The 19,827-nt window shown below is 37.8% G+C and overlaps 1 protein-coding gene across 8 annotated transcripts in view; it reads left to right on the forward strand.

Moving 5' to 3' along the window:
* The first annotated feature begins 668 nt into the window (after nt 1-668).
* Nucleotides 669-19,827, forward strand: part of HACE1 (HECT domain and ankyrin repeat containing E3 ubiquitin protein ligase 1) — a 52,918-nt gene continuing 33,759 nt past the window's right edge. For 3 of the 8 annotated variants that reach the window (XM_068404789.1, XM_068404808.1, XM_068404839.1), the window contains exons 1-10: nt 669-841; nt 4,905-4,959; nt 6,169-6,258; nt 8,087-8,191; nt 9,544-9,619; nt 9,903-10,034; nt 11,207-11,289; nt 13,662-13,758; nt 16,230-16,331; nt 17,975-18,081. In XM_068404789.1, coding sequence (XP_068260890.1) covers nt 766-841; nt 4,905-4,959; nt 6,169-6,258; nt 8,087-8,191; nt 9,544-9,619; nt 9,903-10,034; nt 11,207-11,289; nt 13,662-13,758; nt 16,230-16,331; nt 17,975-18,081 — 923 coding nt within the window. In that variant the 5' untranslated portion in view covers nt 669-765. Of the gene's footprint in view, nt 842-2,301; nt 2,388-4,904; nt 4,960-6,168; nt 6,327-8,086; nt 8,192-9,543; nt 9,620-9,902; nt 10,035-11,206; nt 11,290-13,661; nt 13,759-16,229; nt 16,332-17,974; nt 18,082-19,827 lie in introns of those variants that run through there. The other 5 variants (XM_068404817.1, XM_068404828.1, XM_068404799.1 and 2 more) reach the window with 5 other exon arrangements.

Consider the following 19,827-nt stretch of genomic DNA (forward strand, 5'->3'; position numbering starts at 1 on the left):
TGAATATTTGTTCTTTGCTTCTCATGTCTTACTCTATGTATTATTGCTATTAGTAAATGCTGCTTATACTTTTTTTTGGTTATAGCTCCTAAATCTTCCCTTTCCTGCATTTCTTCTAAAGTGCCAGCAAAATCAATCACACTTTTCATCCTTGCCACGTGCTTCCTTCTTCTTTTTCAGTAACCCCTCAGGTTTAAAGCGCTGACAGTTTCGCTGGTAAGAGTCCATTTTCCCCTGGCCTGGGGCTTCTCTGATCAACGCTGCAGCCCGGATGCAATTTCAGGGCTGGGAGTGCAGCAGAGGTGCCCCATCCCGCCCGGGTGCGTCTGCCAGGCGCCATCACCTCCTGTTGCTCTGGGGACACGCAGGCCCCGCGGCCACACTGGCTGGGTCACTCAGTAGGGGCGACTTCAAAAGGCAGTATTTTTTTTTTTTTTTCAAAAACTGTAACAAGCAGATGTTTAAATATCCGTATTCCACAGGTTTTGAAGATGTATCCCCCCCCCATTCCTTTCCTTTTGTGCCCTAGTAAAAAGCTACACTCAACCAAGCGCCGCCTCCTCCTACAGGCCCGGCCTACGGGCAGAGCGCACCTCCCGCCCCCCGGCCCCGCCCGCCGCGCGTGTGCGCAGCCGCCCGGCCGCCGAGCATGTGCAGAGCGCGGGGGGCTGGCGGCGGCCTGGGCAATCTCCGCGCCGCCGCCGCCATGGGCTGAGGGGAGAGGCGGCGGCGGGTGTCAGCGGCTCCGGGCTGGGCGCCCCGAGGATGGAGAGAGCCATGGAGCAGCTCAACCGGCTGACGAGGTCCCTGCGCCGCGCCCGCACTGTGGAGCTGCCGGACGGTAGGAGAGGGGCGGCAGGGCAGCGGTCTGCCCCGGGGCCGCAGCGGCCTCCCCGGCCCGGCCCGGCCCGGTGGGGGTGAGCTGAGCCGGGGGCCGTTGCGCGGCCCCGCCTGGCGAGGCGACTCAGGAGAAACCTGCTCTCTCCCTCCGCCTCCGAGGGGCTTTTTTTATTCTTAGTGTTGATAACAAGAGCAGCGACTTCCCCGTCCTTTTCCTTTCCCCGATCTCTCGCCGCCGCCGGAGGACGGCGGTGCCTGTCACAGGGCGCGGGGAGCCCCTGCCCGCTGCTGCCGGCCCTGGGCCCAGGCGAGCGGGTGGTCTGGCGTGCGGGACCCTCTTTTTATACGGTTTTAAATCCTTCGTTAGGTGCTGTCGTCGGTGACACACTAGCGATGACAAATATTTGGTAGGGTTTTTTTTTTTTTTTGGTGCTGAATTTTGTTTGAAAAGGTGTTGTAAGTCGCTGTCACTGGTCACAGCCTAATTTTTGTGGCTCTAAACTACTACTCACGGGTGCTAGCCACCCGATATCAGGATGGACTTGAAAATACAGCTTCAAGCTCTTGTGGCGAGTGTTCCAGCCAAATCCAGCTTTTGGGAAGACTACCCCTGCAAAACCTTTTGGATATGCAAAAGTTTCTGTTCTTGTGTGTTGTGTGCTGTCATTGCTTTCTTCAGGGTTTATTTTTACAGATGAGTCTTTGGCTGTCTGTCTGCCAGCTTTCATCTCCGGTGGTGGAGGAAAGGGAGTAATATTCTGTTTTCTCTATACGTTCACTGTTTGGACTTCCTGGCTGCTGTATATGGACTTCCCCCTATGCTAAGCTGCAACACCCTTTCCTTATTGTCATCTGTCAACAGTTTCAGTGTCTGCCACTGCAGTTGCTCATAAATGTCATAAAACGACAAACAAGTTTCAGATGGATTTTGCTGCCTCTTGTAAGCTCTTGAATGGCAGCAGTGAAAACTGACGTAATACTGTTAATGTAAGCGCAGGCTTAAGGAAATAATGTGGTAGCACCAGTTTAACTAATTGATGATGGTAATAGGAATGATGCTTAGCTCAACCTATAGCTGTTTGGAGCTGCTTTAAATTTACTCTAGTACTAGTGTAGGCAAATTCAGTCTGAATTTGAGTTCAGCTGTTAGTTCTTCCTGTCTTGAGCATTATTAACTTACACTTCAGAGGTAATTATGTCTGTGGAAGTGCAAGTGCAAGCCCTGTGACCTCTGGAACAAGTACTTCTCTTGCCTTGTAGTGCAGAAGGAATGTCAGTCCTATGTATTCTCTAAGAATTACATGAAACAAATCACAGCCAGACTAAAATAAAGAGATAAATGGACTTCAAGTGCTGAAGTCTCAAATTACATTCCAAGAAAACCTCCATTCAATGGCCATCTAACTTTAGGTACATCTTAGCTCATTACATGTCTTAATTTCTTGACCTTTGTTTATGCAGGCCTGCCCAAACTCTTCTTGAGAAGCAGGTTTGAGTTGTAGTGTTTTGCTCCGAACATGTACTGACAGGATACCACCACGAGACTGGTATGGCCTGTGGTTTGGTGGCTTCTGTGTGCTGTGTCTGACCTCTTGAATTATGATTCTTTTTTTTCCTTGCATAAGTTTCATAGAATCATAGAATGCTTTCGCTTGGAAGGGACCTTAAAGGTCATCTAGTTCCAACACCCCTGCCACAGGCAGGGACACCTTTCCACTAGAGCAGGTTGCTCAAAGCCTCATCCAACCTGGCCTTAAACACTGCCAGGGAGGGGGCATACACAGCTTCTCTGGGTAATATTTGAATAGCTTTAATTTGAAAGATATATAGTTTACTTCCCCATCCTTAAACTAACAGTCATAGTACTCTCTTAGGAAATTGAGGTATATGTTTGAACTTCCCTATGCTGAAGAAGGCACTAAATCCAGGTATTTAACTTCCTTTCTATATACTGTAGCCATTAGGGTATTATATGGATGGTGCTGATACTTCTTTAAGGTTGTGATCTCTGCCAAATTCAAGCCAGTATCTCTTATGAAGTAAAATAGTAAGTGTATCTTGTCAGGGCAGGATTCTAGATGATGAATTTGAAGTGATTTTTTTTTTTTTTTTTTTTTTAAAGCAAGCATTAACACCTGAGTTCACTGCCAGTGAATACCCTGAGCTGACCTTGCCAAGAGGAAATAGTAATGTTTTTTTCATCACTCTTCTGAAGTATCCTTCAGCAGGCGTTTTCTGGGCATTTAAGAGCTTGACATAAATTTCTGGATTCTGCTGTTAAGGCTCAGTGCCTGAAAACTGAGTATTGCAGCCCAAAGCTGTAGGTTTGAGGCCCTTTGTTGGCTCTGACTCTGCATTTTGAGTGCTTTTTTGGTCTTTAGATGTTCATGACTTGAAACACAAGCAAGTTAGAAAACAAATAAGTTCTGTAAGTGCATGAGCCTGCCCAGCCTGCCCCCCCCAACAGTCAAATTCTAGTGGTGCACGTTGGGGATGGAGTTATCTGATGCTCAGAGTTCTGCCATAAGGCACAATCTATACACAGTTCAAACTCTTGAACCTGATGATGGTTAGAATTACCCTCTGCAACTTTGAAATATCATTTGGTGTTTTGAGAGGCTTGTGTCTCTTCCACCATGCATTCCCTGCAATCAACATTGTTTTTTTTTTTTTAATTTTTGTAAATAACAGAATTAATGTGATTTGAATGTGAAGACAACATCTCTTTTCAGTGTTCAAAGGTAATAATAGATGAGCATTGCTTCCTTCTTTTGTTAACTACAGACAGGCGGCTTCAAATAGTGGGTAGCAGCACTAAACTTGGAGCACTGTAGAAGAATAATAATTAATAGCATAGCTGCAGCATGATGAGGGTTTCTCTGACTCCACTTGATAACTCTGAAGAATTCTTTGTTTAATGTTTGGTAAATGTCAGCTTGCCTATCTATCTAGTGGAAGTAATGAGCTTATAGAAGCATGGTATGTAAAAGATATGAGAAGCTACACTTGTCTGAATCTTTTAATTCTTCCTGCTCTGATTGCTTTGTAACTTTGGTATTTGGACCAATTAAGATGATGAGGAAAAAGATAAAAATAGAAGTTTTATGAGAACAGTCCTATATTTCCATATCCTGGAACCATGTACCTGGGTTCTCAGAGAGTGTAGTCCCTCCTGTCATAAGCCAGCATCTATGTGAAGAGTCTGTGGAGATTGTACTCCCAACAATGGGAGGTTTACTTCAAGCTAGAAAATATAATCATTATAAATCAATAATAATTAGTTAATAATAGTTATTGTTCATTAATATTATTAATAATTATTATACACTAAAGCCTTTTAAGTTTTGTCAAATTCATCTTTAAAAATAATATTTTACTCCAGAAAATCTATAAGTGACCAAGCAGGCACATCATACCCATACAGTGTGCTGGTATATGCAGCCATAGCACTGGCAGAGACTGTAGCCGAGTGTCAGTCTGTTCCTGCTATTGACTTGGATCTTTGTGTTCTGGCCTTTTTTCATTGCCTTCAAATGTGGGGTATGAAACTGATTAGAAATGAACATCAGATTTATTGCATTCAGGTATTCAAGTTTAGAGACAAGAATGGATGGTTATAGAGTAACGCAGTTTAAAGAAATCACTTTTACAAACTCATAGGTGTCAAGACTATGGAAGTCACCTTGGAACACAGGAAATTTCCTTCTTTTTAAAACAAGCTATTTGCTTTTTTTAGTTAGTGCACATTTCTTAAATACTTTGACTTAATTAACAGAATTCTTAATTTAAAGAAATTGATGCTCCATTGAAAATTCTGTAATTATTACTTTGCGAAAGAAAAAAGCCTCATAGGGTTGCGATACGTGACATTTCAGTTAATGATCTCTTCTATCTAAGTATGGTGGCTTTTTCTTTATAATGAAACTTTAGGTATGTATAACCTGTGTAAAAAGAATGATCTATTGAACGAAGGGCACTTTAGAAGGTAAATAAGTGGTGTTAGATGAATTTATTTTACATAAAAGATTTCTTTATGATAACAGAGTAATCTAATTTCTTCACAGATAATGAAACTGCTGTCTATACACTAATGCCGATGGTTATGGCTGACCAGCACAGGTGAGAGCTTCTTTTAATTTCCTCTTTTTTTTTTAAGGTCCCAAAAAACCAGCATGTTTGCTAGAGTTGTAGCTGCTAGAGCACTCTCAGGAGTTCTGCTGAATTTCTGATGTAGCTTCTGTAGCTGAAGTTAGTCACTGACTGTGTGCATCCCAGCATATTCTTACCTGAGAGACCTGTTTTATTTTATGCCATGGAGTGGAGCTGGGATTTGTTCTGTTGAGGCACATAGAGAAATTTGTCCTAGGATAAGAACAAAAGCATTGTTTTTAACTGGGTTATAGCTCTGAGTGTGTATTTGTTGATGACATAGAAGCTCTTAGTCTCGGAAGGACAGGGAATAAAAGTTGGGACAATGAGGCTGATACTTCTGGGATTCCTCAGATGAGCAGCTGTTTCTCTTACCCAGTAGTCCTCCAAGTGGTTGGGACCTGGAGGCTGTATAGTACCAGCTAAGTGGTGCTACCTTCTGCTAAGTTTTGTAGACAAGCAGGTAGTAACTCTTACTGAAACTGTAAACTGTTTATCTAATCAGGATAAACGTTTGTTCTGCTACATAATATCTTGTTGATATTGTGTGCAAGGGTTTTAAATTATGTGATCAGCTCATTGCTGGAGGTTGAAATCATCAGTTCACTTGCAGTTTTGCCTATTTTGAAATATTTTATCTTAACTAATATTTTATCTTTACTAATTCATTAGGGCTTGAAGGGTCCTATTTAAATTTCTTATCCTGTTGGCATATCATGTGTCCTTCTACTTCATCATGATGATTTCACATACCAGTCTTCTTTCTGAACTTTGCCTATGTTTCGGAAAGCTGCTGGATATCTGGTTAGAGTGTATGTCCTGAGATAAGGAGGAAAATGGGAATTCATGGCTTTTCAAACCAAAGCTATTAGTATGCTTGTTTTCCATGTTTGTTAAGAAGTGATTTGACCATCTTGTGTAATTCTTACTAGTTTACATTTAGAAATAGTTGCCCAGTGTCACAGTTCATTTTTTATGTACAAGTAAGAAGTAATAGAGTAAAAGTACTGTTAATATGCAGATGCTTGAAAGCTGTTGGATCTCTTGTTCAGGAATTAGTCGGAAGGAAAAGAAATAGTGATCAAGTAAGAAATAGAGTACTTGTGTACACGTTATAGTATATACTTTGCTTGGTTATTGTGAGCTATTTTTTAATTAAAATTATGTTTCTGTTTGAAGGTCTGTCTCAGAGCTGCTGTCAAATTCAAAATTTGATGTGAATTATGCATTTGGACGTGTGAAGAGAAGTTTGCTTCATATTGCAGCAAAGTAAGACTTACTTGAGTCCAGTCCAGAAGTTAACAATGAAACTATTACCACAAATCTAAGGCACCAATGTAAGCTGGAAAACTCTGTAGTATCAGTTAACGTTTTGTTTTTACACTTCTTTTTTGTATTTTGTTTGTTCTTCTAGCAATGTGCCTGCCTCATTGAGAGGACAGGTTTACACATGATATCAAATGGCTTTCCAAATTCTAGTGAAGGAAGTCTTGGTGGATACTTTTTTTCCTTTCTGTGAAATCTCAGTCTTTGAAGAAATGTATCCATTATGTGTATCCTGTATAGCTGGGTTACTCTTGCCTTTGTAGATATAGAGAAACCTTGCCTGCAGGTGCTGCTTGTTTTTGAAATATTCTAAAACAGGGGGAAGCACTTGGGTGTTCATTGGGAAGTATCTGTTCCAAAGTACTTTATGGGTCCATAACTGAAGGGGATGTAACTTGACCACCCACTTCTAATAAATTTTTATGTCATGGATGAAGGACTTAAGTGCAACTTTCAAATCTGTGACCTAGATTATTTGTTATTTATGTAGCTCTTCAATGCGTATAAATCTATATTGCCAAGAAACAGACAGATTAACATAACCGTAATAGAAATGAAGCAGATAGTTTCCTGAAAGGCTATTTCAAAAACTGAACTTTAAACTAATGAATGAACGTTCTGTATTTGAGTCCCATTTTAAATATGTTGAGAGTTCTTACATTTAAACTGTTAAAAAAAAAGTGAAAATAAAAGAAATAGTAGTAGTAGTGCATATAAAGAACATGTATTTGGACACAATAAAGGTAGAAGTTCCAGCTTTCTAAGAAGACTGTTTTAGAAATATCTGTTTCCCAGACATTCTATCTCAGAATTACATGCTGCTTATATAAAATTTACTTAAGAAAGTACTTAAAGAAAAAAATGCAAGCAAGCTTTTAGCATACATCTTAGAAGTATCTTTGTAAAGCTGTATGTATTGATCATAAACCCCAAGAAATTATGTTACACTTAGTTTCTGGATTCTCTTTTGTCTTGGCTAGTTGTTGTGTCATTAAGAGGTCATCGATATACTGTTTTTGCAACTTATTGTACAGCTGGTCTTCAGTTTCTTTGGATTGTTGTGTAGCAGTTCTGTTGTTGGGAAGACTAGTAACAATGGATAAGCTGGTTGTGATGGATACAAAAATACTATATGTTTATCCTCCCAATCAGCTCTTCCTCTTGAAGAGTTCAGGAGTAAGATAAACAGATAATGCAAAGTTTGTGTTCTTGATGACACAGATTATCCTGAAGAGCTGCTCTGTTATGAAAAATAAAAGGGAGTTACAGATTCAAAACAAATAGCAAAGAAATATTTATATGAGTTTTAGAATTTTTCTAATATTTAAACTTTTAAACGTAACTTCCAGACACTGAAGCATAACAAAAAAATGATATTGCAATTGTTATTTAATGGAAAATTCAGTCCTGTGAATAGATTAAAGATGAGGGAGGTGAGAGGAAATAGTAAGCAAAATTTTTTAAACAGTTTACATTTTAAACAATTGGCAGCCTTAAAGATTCACTATAGGGTTTTAAAGTCACTATAATCACATAGAAGGCTAGCACCTGTTCATTAGTACAAGTTATGATCAGTCAGTTCTCACTGCATTTGAGTGTCTTTCCTTTAGCTTTGTGTAACGTGAACTATGAGGGTGTAAAAATGGTTCTGTGTTAAGATTTTTCTACTGAATGTAATCTGTACATAGTATTGCTGTTGTCTTTACGCCAATATGGATTTGGTCTGTAAATATCCTTGTTACAATTTTTCCCTTCCTTATTTTGTTCTTAGCTGTGGATCGGTTGAATGCCTTGTTCTATTATTAAAAAAAGGAGCAAATCCAAACTATCAGGACATTTCAGGATGCACACCTCTCCATTTAGCAGCAAGGAATGGGTGAGAAAGAAGTTTTTAAAACTCTTAAAAAGGTTTCGTGCATAATGCACTTGAGCTGATGTGTTCTGTAATATTTTTGCATAGTTCAAACAAAATACTTTGGTTTCCACTTTGGAAAATAGGGATGACACACAGGGAACGTGGAGGTTAAAATCCATGCTTTGAATATTCAGAAAATAATTTTATATAAATAGGAAGTTAAATCTGAAGCGCCAATTTCAATGCCAGTCATTTTAGAGTTTTCTGTTAAGCAGGAGCTTAATGAATCTTACAACAGTGATCGAACAAGGGATGCAGTCACTTTCCAGTTAGCTGAGTAAGACAAGATTTCACAGAGGACACTGGAGGGTTTGGAATGGTTCAGAGATTTCAGATTTTTCTCAGGTAGTGTCTCCAAGGAAGGTTTTACTACAAGGAAAGGAATACAAAGCTTGCCTGCACAGTATTAGGAGAGGGGGAAGAAAACCCAAAACAGTGAGCAAGCACCTTTTTAAGATCTTTTAAGATCTTATTTCCTGAATCGTAGTATGTGGAAACACAGAGCTGATAATGGTAATGTTGTCTTTTTTTTAGAGCATGTATGTGTTACAGCAACTGAATTGTATCACGGCTGGTACTTCAAATGAGGAGGAGGTAGTCTTTAGTGGCTTTTAGGTATGTGGGAGGAGTATTTGTAGGAGAAGGGAGAAAGAAGCAGCCAAGAGGTAAATAATGAAATGCAGAAATACACACAGGAGACAGCTATGTGGAAAGAAGGCATGAGAAAGGTGTGAGAGGTACCAAATAAAAATGAAAAGTAAGAATAAACTCTTAAGGGTAAAGTGCTTGGAGCATTAAAAGACCAAACAAAACATAAAGTAGGAAAAATACTCCTACTTTCATTAAGGCAGTTATTGTACTTGCCAGAGATTTACATAGTGTTACATGGAGTGTCTCATTAAATAATGATTTTAGTGGTGTACTGTGAGTGTGTTCGCTGAAGTGTACAGCTGATGATGAACTTCATGGATTTCCATTAGCTGAACTCTTAACTTCTTGAGAGCATAGTTCATGCTGAGCTGAAGCTGTTAGAGTGGTGGTTAAGTACTTCTACACTTTCCACAAAATCATTCAGCTACACAAATATGTTTTTAGCCCTGTGCTGTCGTATGCTACACTTGCACAGTATGAGTCTCTGGTGCTACTGACGATCACTTCTCTTTCACATGCTCAGTACCATACTCCTTATAAAGTAAAACTACCCACTATGGTTTGTACAATGATGAATTAGAGTGAGTGGAGCTCTAAGAATATACTTGGTCTTCGTAAATGATTTTTGCTGGCTGGGTTTTAATGTGTTTTTTTGTTTATAGCCAGAAGAAATGTATGAGCAAGCTGCTGGAATACAGTGCAGATGTCAACATTTGTAATAATGAAGGCTTGACTGCAGTAAGTGCTGTTTATTCTCATGGTGCCTAAAAATGAATGAAGAATTTGAAGATTGTAATTTCTTAAGCTTCTGCCATCTTACATGTAAATAAACAAAACTGCTGTGTATCCATTGCCCTTAAGAATCAAAAGATGTGCTCAAAGTACCTAAGCATATGATAGTATTGTTCAGAGCTTCTCTTTGTGAAAATGTTGACAATAGTACAGTCAGGTTTAAAATAATATTTATGAAATACTTATGTCATGGCTAAAGGAAACATACATATCATCATTTTGTACTTAGATTCATTGGTTGGCTGTCAATGGACGAACAGAATTGCTTCATGATCTTGTTCAGCATGTCAGTAATGTAGATGTTGAAGATGCAATGGGACAGACAGCCCTTCATGTAGCTTGTCAAAATGGACACAAGACAGTAAGTTTCTAAGTTTTATTAACACACTGGATTTTTGAAGAATTGGGTAAAGCCTCAGTGTTGTTGTGTGTGTTTTTTTATAAACTTCAGGCTAATCATGCACGTGATAATGGTTAGAAGTGTGAAGAACTGTCTTAGTATTGACTGCATACACTTACATGGGAACAACTAATTTATTCTTGTGGAGATGATTGATCTCAGTGTTTATGGGAGTTTAAGTGACTTACTGTATACTATTCAGCTGTTCTGTAGTACTATTATTGCCTTGTTGATTGCAGGTTTTGATGTAATGTTAAACATTTTCAAATGTTCTTCGTTACTTTTTAGAATGTGTTTGATTCATAATTGAACCAGCTATTATGTGGTTCTGAAATATGAAATTACTTAATTTACTGTGAATAAAAGATGAACACAGAGTTGGGTCAGTTAGATATTTAACATTAGAAGCAAACACGTTCACAGTGACTCTTCTTTTAGTGATCTGTGTGAATAATTTTTAGACCTGGCCTTGCATTACGGCTGACTATTTACTCTTAGAGTACTGGTCTAGATGCTTTGCTTGAACTGCCTTACAGCCATGTGGAGTAGTGAACTTGAATTATACAGATTGTCTCCAGGACTATTTACTGTTAAAAAAAAATTATCTTTCTGCCCAGATCCTTTCGGTTGTCATTGTCAGAGCTCAACTTTGGAAGACCAAATTCTGAGAAACTGTTATCTATAGACTTACTTACTTCATGTGACTGGAATATAGCAAAAGTTGTTTGACGGTCTGCTCAATGTTTTCATATTTTAGAATTTGCTTGCTTATTTCTTGTGCTCTAATGTGTGTTTAAAACTTCAGCTTGTGATAAGGCTGTTTATGGCTGTCACTAACTTGAGGTTTACTTCTCTAAAAAGTGTCATTTTCCTTTTTAAAAGGCTTGTAGTTCCAAGGGGATTAGCTGAAGCTCAATAAAAGGCATTGTTATTAAAATGAGAAGCTCAAAGGAAGCTTTATGAGCTCTGACAGCCATGATTTTCCATACAGTGTTTAGGAATTTTCATTTTGAGATTCATTACTGAAAACTAAATCCTTCAATGTAATTAGACATGCATGACACTAAATATTTGCAAGCCAATAGTCTTTTCTGTTGCTTTTTTTTCTAATGCTGGTATTTCTTCTGTTCTAGACAGTGCAGTGTTTGCTAGACAGCGGTGCGGATATAAACAGGCCAAATGTGTCAGGGGCAACTCCGCTCTATTTTGCTTGCAGGTATATGTTCTTAACTTTTGAATACTATGCTAAAAGTGAAGTTGATTTTTCTTTTTCCCTTCTGCAATAACAATGATTAGACAGCACAAAATTTAGGAAACATCAAAGCTGACTGGTATTTAATCTTGCCTCATGTTTGACTGTAGTTTGGTGTAAATACTTATCTTAGTACTGCAGGCTTATATACCTCTAACAGACGTGTTAAATGTAACTGTGCATGTTCTATCGTGAGTCATAAATCAATGACTGCTGAACTTTTTTCTGAAAAAAAGAGATCTACCAACTTAGATTATTTTGAGTTAACTAAAAATGCAGCCTTTTATAAGGCAAGTTTGACTCTTCTTCAACGTACGTTATCATATTACAGTATACATGAAATGTACATATATGCCTTAAATTTACAGTGTTGAATTGAAATTACATTGTTGCTTTGATCAATTCTGTTTTCTTCACAGTTTAGTTTTATTTCAAAACTAATCACATATGATAAATGACCTTTTGTTTTAATTGAAGCATTTCTGCTATTTGGTAGAACACTTACAATTTTATAATCCCTGTGTTTTGGTTACCGGTTAAATAGTTCACCTATGATTAAGTGTTAATATAAGCAAAAGGAGAAATGGACTGACCTGGTGGCCTGCCAAGAGTTATGTTGTGGGAGCCCTGGTCTGTGGAGCTCTGGAGCTAGTGTATGCTGACTCTTGGCAGTTGAGAAGAAGGGAAGTGGAGAGTAAATAGCTGCTAGCTAATTGAATGCCTTGGTTCTTGGTTTAGGGACTGGTATTGGCATCCACTTTAGAAGAACTAAGCAACTTTCGAGGTCCCTTCCAATCCCTAACATTCTGTGATTCTGTGAACTTGTTTTAGCTTGAAGGTTTTCCATAAGAAGGGAATGTGTTGCAAGTACAGTGGTGATGTTCCTTTAGAAATTAACAATTTGAACAGCTGGCAGGGTAGAATGAACAGGGTGCATAGTGGAAGTCAACATCTCCATGTCAGAAGTGCCGATTCTGCCACCTGGGAAGAAAGGTTATAGGTCCCTGATGACAGTCACCAGGACTGGTAGCAGTGGCTGGTGATGCCTGGAGAAAGAGTATGGGTGCTCAAAGTCCGACTCTGAAACCCCTGTTTTTTTCAAGGTATTGGGTTGTACACTAGTCTAGAGAATTACAGTGAAAATGTGCTTCAAGTAGGCCATTAGTCTTAGCTCCTTTCTGAGATCTGGTAGCTGACTCTGAATGTTTGTTTGCTTTGGGGCAAAGTCCAATACATTAGATTATCCTGTTGGTTTCCAGGGCTGGAAGGATGTGGACGAGGAGAACTCAGCTGGGAACTATCGAGAGACCAGTGAAGCTACTTCTTGTCTCTCAGCTGTTAATTGTCACTTTTCCTATGCCCTTCCCGAACTGTTAGTGCAGGCAGCCTTGGTGTGTTCCAGGACAACAAATGCTCGTATACATTTTTGTAAAGGGTGCACTGCAAACTAGCTTGTGATCTAAAACTTCATTGAAAAACTTAATTGCTATGTCTTTTGTATGAGTCTTTCATTTCACCCTTTAGATACTTCTGCATTATATTTGTCACTATATGCACTAAATATCGGTGAAGGCGATAGTCAACTAGTCTTTCAATGTGTTTTTAATGAAGTCAACATCTAATCACTGATACCCAATTTCTCATTTTCTTCAGAAGAAAGGGTTTTGGAAAGTATATGCTCTAAGTGTTGAGGGGTATAAATAATCTTTGGTCTTACTTTTTTTTCTGGGTAGTGGTGGCCTGTTGGAATAGTTGGTTGTGAAATTCTTGACTCGGGGAAACCTAAGTGTCCTATACAACCTATAAATAGATGAGTGGGACTGTGAAATAGACTCTGAATGGAAAAGTAAAACTCATCACATTTAAAGACTAGGCAAAATATGTATTGGTTAAAAGAAATTAGACCCAAGAGTGATGTATTGAACTCTTGTGCAAAAAAGATGTTTCATCAATAAAAAAATCTTACTAATGGTTTACTGGTGGTTAAAGCACAATTAGGTTTTGTTTTTTTTTTTTTTCCCCAAATCTGGTAGAAGTGAGCAAAGAACTCAGTGAAGAAAACTTTCTGTGTGAAGTAAATTAGGGTGTAAATTGAGAAAGCTTTTTTTTTTTTTTTTTTAGGAAATGCAGCTCATACATATTTATGAGGCTAGGCTAAGATGACTAATTTCTGAATGACGAGGGTGACTCTGGCTTGATATTGTTTCATACCATTACTATTTGTTTTCTCCTAGCTTATGTTGGTTTTGTTTGTTAGATGCAATAAAGTCAGATTTATCACTCATAGTGGAGCGTAAGTGCTGTATTAACTCTCTTTCTTCTCTTCTTTTGAATAGCCATGGTCAGAGAGACACTGCACAAATTCTTTTGATGAGAGGAGCCAAATATTTACCAGACAAAAACGGTATTACTCCACTGGATCTCTGTGTACAGGTAACTGAGTTAGCAACACACTTTTTCTGTGAACTTCTATCACTTACTACAGTGTCAGTCAGCCTTATCTTTTTATTTTTAAGGCCTATGAAAGATGGTAGTCCTTTGGTGAAACCAAATGCAAAAATAATTTTTTTTCAATTAAATTGATCCTGCAGGCAGGCTTCCAATGTGTATGCTTTGCAAAAGTCTTTAATATCTTTAAAGGCTTTGCAAGATTGGAGCTCATGAGAAAAAAAAGAGTTTGCAGAACTCCTTTGACTAGAAGGTTTGGGAATCCTTGGTATAATGGTAATAGACTCTGTTTAGGTGCTTAACTGTTAACAAGTAAGAGGTAAAGGCACGAAGAAAGGAGTGACTTTTGTTATCTCAACTAATATGTTTTCTTTTCTCTTGAAGAGATATTGCTAATAGAAACAAACAAAACTTACATGGTGCTGGCTCTGTTACTTTTCAAAGGTATTCCAAATACTGTATCTGGATGAGGAACAAAAGCCTTAAGTGTTTTCAACTACTGTGCAAAACGTAGTCTTTCTTGTTTAATACCAGATATTGTTTGTACTGCTTGCTAGGATGTCTTTTCTTGATTTGTGAACACTTACACGTTTTTGTGTAGGATCAATTTAAGGTCAGTGTGTAAATAACACATAATGAATGAGAGCTTTTGAACCCTTTCTAGTAATGAGCAGACTAGAAAACTGTGAACTGGAGGCTAAAAAAAAAAAAAATTAGTGCACTTAGTGGACATCACATTACCTTGGTGCACGTCACTAGTTTGGCAGGATAAAGTTGAAATGTTCAAATCTTTTGCTGTACTAGCAGATTATTTTGATCTCAAGTTATTTAATTTCTGAAGATTCATCATGTGCCTGAGACCTGCAGTTGAAGTAGCTGTGTGTATGTGGTAGAGACTGCTGTCTCTAGTACCCGTGGGATATTTTTGGAATGTTTAACTCTGAAAAATTTATTTCATAGGCTATTTATGGAAAGTCTTGATCAAGTTAGGTTACTTACAGCATTTCTTTTTGGATATAATGAATCCTAGTAAGTCCTCAGCTCTGTTTGCTCAGAAGTGCCAGATCACTATACTGTCTCACTACTGACTCAACTGTGAAGCTCAGAGTTAGACTTTTTTTTTTTTTCTTTATTATGGCAAAATGACCATAAAACCACATGAAGTCTAGTCAATTTTGAGGCTTTCTGTAGCCACAGACCTGTAAGACAGTATACCTGTGTGTACTTATTGGTACTATTCTTAGTTTTTATGATTAGTGTTTTGAACGTCTGCTTCAGTCTCCAGTTTTACAGTCCCTAGGGCACCACTTTATACATCAAAATTCTGCCAACTTTTTTGGATGTGAGTAGTGACACCTGGTGTTTGCTGTTTTGTAGTGATGATCTTACTGTGTTTGAGATCATCTAGTTTACAAGTTCATGATACTAAGTAAAAAAGGAGAAAACAAAATGTTTTCTTTCCTTTTACATCAAGGGTTTTATTCTTTGCTTATAGGTTTGCTTTTCAGAGTAGATACAGGTTTTTAGAAGACTGAAATTATAGATTTATATACTTCTTGTCAGCGTGGTATTACCTTGATTTTGAAGAACTGAATTTCATTAATTCTTGCAGATTCTGGGTGGTCTTAATTTTAATACTTAATTTCTTTGCACCAGGAGCAATTAAATGAATCTGTTTAGTGAATCTGTTATCACTAAAGCGAGTTACAATCAGTCATGCAAAGAGAAGGAGCCTCTGGACTTGCAGCATTTAATACACCATGTGGTCATCTTTCCAGTGTAGAGTTTGAGATGTACTCAGGTGTTAGGTGCATGCTTAAAAATGCAGCTGTGTTAAATAAGAGTTGATACAAATAAACCACAAATTCAAGTTCTGTTCTTTCCAAAAAACATTTTTCTCAAAAGGTGATGAAGTTAGTCTGAGTTGTTGATCTGAGGCATAAGTGGAATCATACTTGTGTATTAAAGTTCAATAACCCTTTCATGGGTTTATCCTGTTTCTTCCTTCACCAAGTCAGATTTGAACCTTTAGGAAAATACTTGTTTTGAAGGATTAGATTCTAGGTGTAATTAGGTAGACATGTGTCATCCGTCAGCAATGGGAAGAGAAGCTAAATATTGCACTGTTTTTAATCTCTGGTAAATGTTAGGTGAAGTGTTGTTCAAATGTAGCTTTGGCTTTCTAAGTAGGAAAGTGTTTCAAAAAACAGAAGAAAGGGAGCGGGTATATGTGAGCCGATATACTGAAAGAATTTGATTCCGTCTTCTCCCAAAAGTTTTGTGATATCTAACTTTGATACATTTTTGAATTTCAGTTTATTTTAGGATTGGATTTCCCCATTCAGCATTAAAAAAAAAAATTTGTAATCCTCTCTAGGTTTTAATGCCTGTAATAGTATAAATCCCAATTCTAATGTTTCTTTTAATTAAATGGTTTTTGAACTATTGCTTTTTAGGGTGGGTATGGAGAGACTTGTGAAGTCTTAATACAATATCATCCTCGACTTTTCCAGACAATAATTCAGATGACGCAGAATGAAGATCTACGGGAAAACATGGTAATACAGTATTATGTGTTTTATAGCTACTGATCTGTCTGTGTTGTGGAGATATGATTGCTTAATATGAGCATCCTGGGTAGAAGTCACTACCAGCAGTTGACTATCAATGCCACAGTAGTTGACCACTATGTACTTTTTCCCCCTATGGAAAATTTACAGTCTTCACATAGTTTTTAAATGCAAGAATTTGCGATTAAATGTAGGATCTACTTTAATTTAGTGTTCTAACTTTGCATATTTGCCAAAGTGATCTAGACAGTGTAAGAATTGAAAGAGCAGACTTGTTGCAAGCTTCAATGCAAAGGTGCTGGTAGCATTCTATATATACAATTATGTTGTGTAATGGTGTCTATTTTCCTTCATTTATCGGTTATCTTCAGATATCCATTTAGAATGTGTCTCAGGGCTTGAATCATCTAGAATGAACTTGAACATTCAGAGTATGAGCACTCATCTGTATGAAGTTGCCTTGTATAATTAGAGTGTAAAAGACTGCAGCCACAATTTCATTTGGTTATTGTTGCTGTAGATGAAACTGTGCTTTGCCTTTTTCAGTGCTTCTTCTATACCTTGTTTCTTTTATTATTGTGGGTACAATCTAAAGCAAAGAAAAAGCAAGGAAAAGAATTTTAGTTTCTTGATTGTGTAGGGGGAAGGAAGCATGGGATGCTTTTTTCCTCTTCCAAATCTATCTAGCTGTGGGTTTTTAATATATTGTTTGCTTGAAAATAACTGCAATCTCACAGACTGTAAATTTTAAAAAAAATGAATAGATTTAGTAAGGTATTGGCTGCCACTTCACTAAACTTGGTTTGCTAGAATTTTGAAGTTTTTATTCTTCTCAGTAATCCCATTACTTCCACTACAAGAATAAGGATTTATAAGTCTGTATAGAAACAGTGTTTAAAGTTCTGAGACAGGGTTGAGTTTTACAAAGTAAAATGACAGAGGTGAGAATTCTCAAAGTGTGTATTAGAAACATGGGAAGATGGTGTAGATGTTTTCAAATAAAAGAGAGAGTTGAAGGACTAAAACCATGAAACAAAAAAGACCTTCTCTTCAGAAAGGTAAATATGATGGTATTATCAAAAAGGGCAATTATGAGAAGAGGGTAATCATAACAATTATTGATTAGCAGGGTATGACTTCTTATACAAGGAAGAACATTCAGTATCTTGAGCAAAAATGAAGGTAGTGAGAGCAAACTCTAGGATCCAGGGTTCATTTACACTGTGTCATAAACTAACTGAGGAGTGAACTGGGGAGACAGGTAAATTATGAATTATGAAACTCAAAATATGCTCTTAGCTTTCAGAAGTTGAAAGTGTATCCCACTCATTTTTCAGATGAAAACAAATTGTTCTTCTGAATTAATAATACATGATTAAGCATTCAGCGTTCATAGCATTCTATAATATTACATGTCCTGTAGTACATTCATTGACACCAGAATGTATATCCTTTCAGTAATCTATGTAAATTATAATGAAACGTTAACTGAGGTTACATGAGATATTGGACAATATAGACTTACATTAATATTGCTAGATATTAATGCTTGGCTGATAATGTTCTAAATTAAATGTTGATCTCATGCTCCATGACACTATGCAATTTCTTTTTTTTTTTTAATGTATCAGTTGCGGCAAGTTCTGGAACACTTGTCTCAGCAGAGTGAAAGCCAGTATCTTAAAATCCTAACAAGTCTTGCTGAAGTTGCTACAACAAATGGTCACAAACTGCTTAGGTAAGTGTGAGAGGATCATAAGTATGTTGATAAGCTACCTTGTAGTTAGTCCTACTTAATAGTTTTAATAATCTAAACTATCTGATGCTAGGCATGTGCTGGAGTAGATGTGTCTCAAATCTGATTCTGCATGACAGTGCCTGTTTAGGTCGCTGTATTCACAAGGACTTTAGGAGAGAAAGTTGATGTCCTTGTATAGCTGCTGACCCCTAGAACCTTGAGTTGCAGACAAGTGTATTTTTTGTTTGGTTAGTTTGGCTGTGTCAGCTCTAGGAAGGGAATTTTTTTAGCCAGCTATCAATCATTCTTTTGTTTTCTCTCTCCTTTTTCTTCTCTTCCACATCTTTGCTTTCTGCATGCTATCTTTGTATGTTTGAGGAGAGTTTTGTTGCTTCACACACTTATCTCACATTTGCTGGCTCTGATTTCCTTCCGTGGCTACTAATATCTGAGACCAAAAAATTTCATCTACCAGTGTGCTGTCTCAGCAGCACAAGGAGCAATTACTTGGGGAAAACACCACGAAATAGGCAAGCATATTTTCGTAGTACACTTTCCTAGTTTTTGTGGCATTTGTTGGAGGGAGTTTGTGCAAAATACCTCTGTAGTCTGTTGGAACACCACTGACACTTTACTGTTTTCAATAGCTAGCAGAATTTGCTCTGACCTTTATGCTTTACTAGAAGCTAAGAAATCTTTTCTGAAAGAGGTCAAGAGCCTGAAAGCATGAGTGGAAACTCCTTACTGACATGTTCTGGCTGGCTTTTTGGGAAAAGAGAGGTTTAAGAGTGTTCCTTAACCGGAGAGAGGCCTGTCAGCGTAGGTTGTAGAGGAATAAGACTTTGCTTCTTTCTACTAGAGCTGATGCATGAGGAGCCCATCAGTTAGATGGATACTAAATAATATATTCTTACTTCTAGGTGCTTTTTTTTTTTTTCTTCCCCATCAGTCATGTTAAATTTGGATGGAGCTTGTAGATAGCAGGTCAGAACTCCTAGACAATGCTAGGAAATTCATGACTCCGTTCATCACTGTCTTGTTCTGATGAGTGTTCTCCTCAATGAATGAGCGTAAAAAGACTTAAACCCCTCAGATGTTTGGGGTTAAAGTGCATAGACATACTAATGTCATTTTGTTGCTGCAAAGATAACTTTTTGTAGAACTTTAGCTGTTGTTGGGTTTCAGTGTGTAATTGACTTAACTTGTACACATTCCTCTTGTCTCCAGACTTAATTAGAGCCACTAGATCTCTCACAAATAAACCATGATAAAGTGTAAAATCATTCTGCAGGATAGGGTTTTAAACTTGCTTTGTATGGGGACGTTGTCAGAAGTTGTGGTAGCTGGATTAGATCATATGAGGCAGTATTTATTTCTATTTCAGTATTTTCAGAGATAAATTAAACTGATTGCGTGTTTAGATTTGACTTACTACTTTTATTGCTCTTCTCTGTTGAGCTGTGTTCCCTCAGTATGGCTGTAGAAACAGTATCTATGTGCCTGTACTGTCTCTGAATTTGAGCCGGTGTGTACTCCTGTACTGCTGCCATGTGGGTTGACTTAGTGGAGGCTGAAGACAAATTGGAAGCTTTGCATTGCATTGGATGGGCAGGCATTTCCAGAGATGCCTGTACTTAGAGTATCCTGTGGACTCTTACTGGACCACTTGTCTTTGGTACTTTGTGATATGTCACAAGGGACATGGAATTATTTTCTTTTTCTATTACAAGAAACAGTTTTACAAAA

This window comes from Nyctibius grandis, chromosome 1, assembly GCF_013368605.1.
Source record: "Nyctibius grandis isolate bNycGra1 chromosome 1, bNycGra1.pri, whole genome shotgun sequence".
Lineage (NCBI taxonomy): Eukaryota > Metazoa > Chordata > Aves > Nyctibiiformes > Nyctibiidae > Nyctibius > Nyctibius grandis.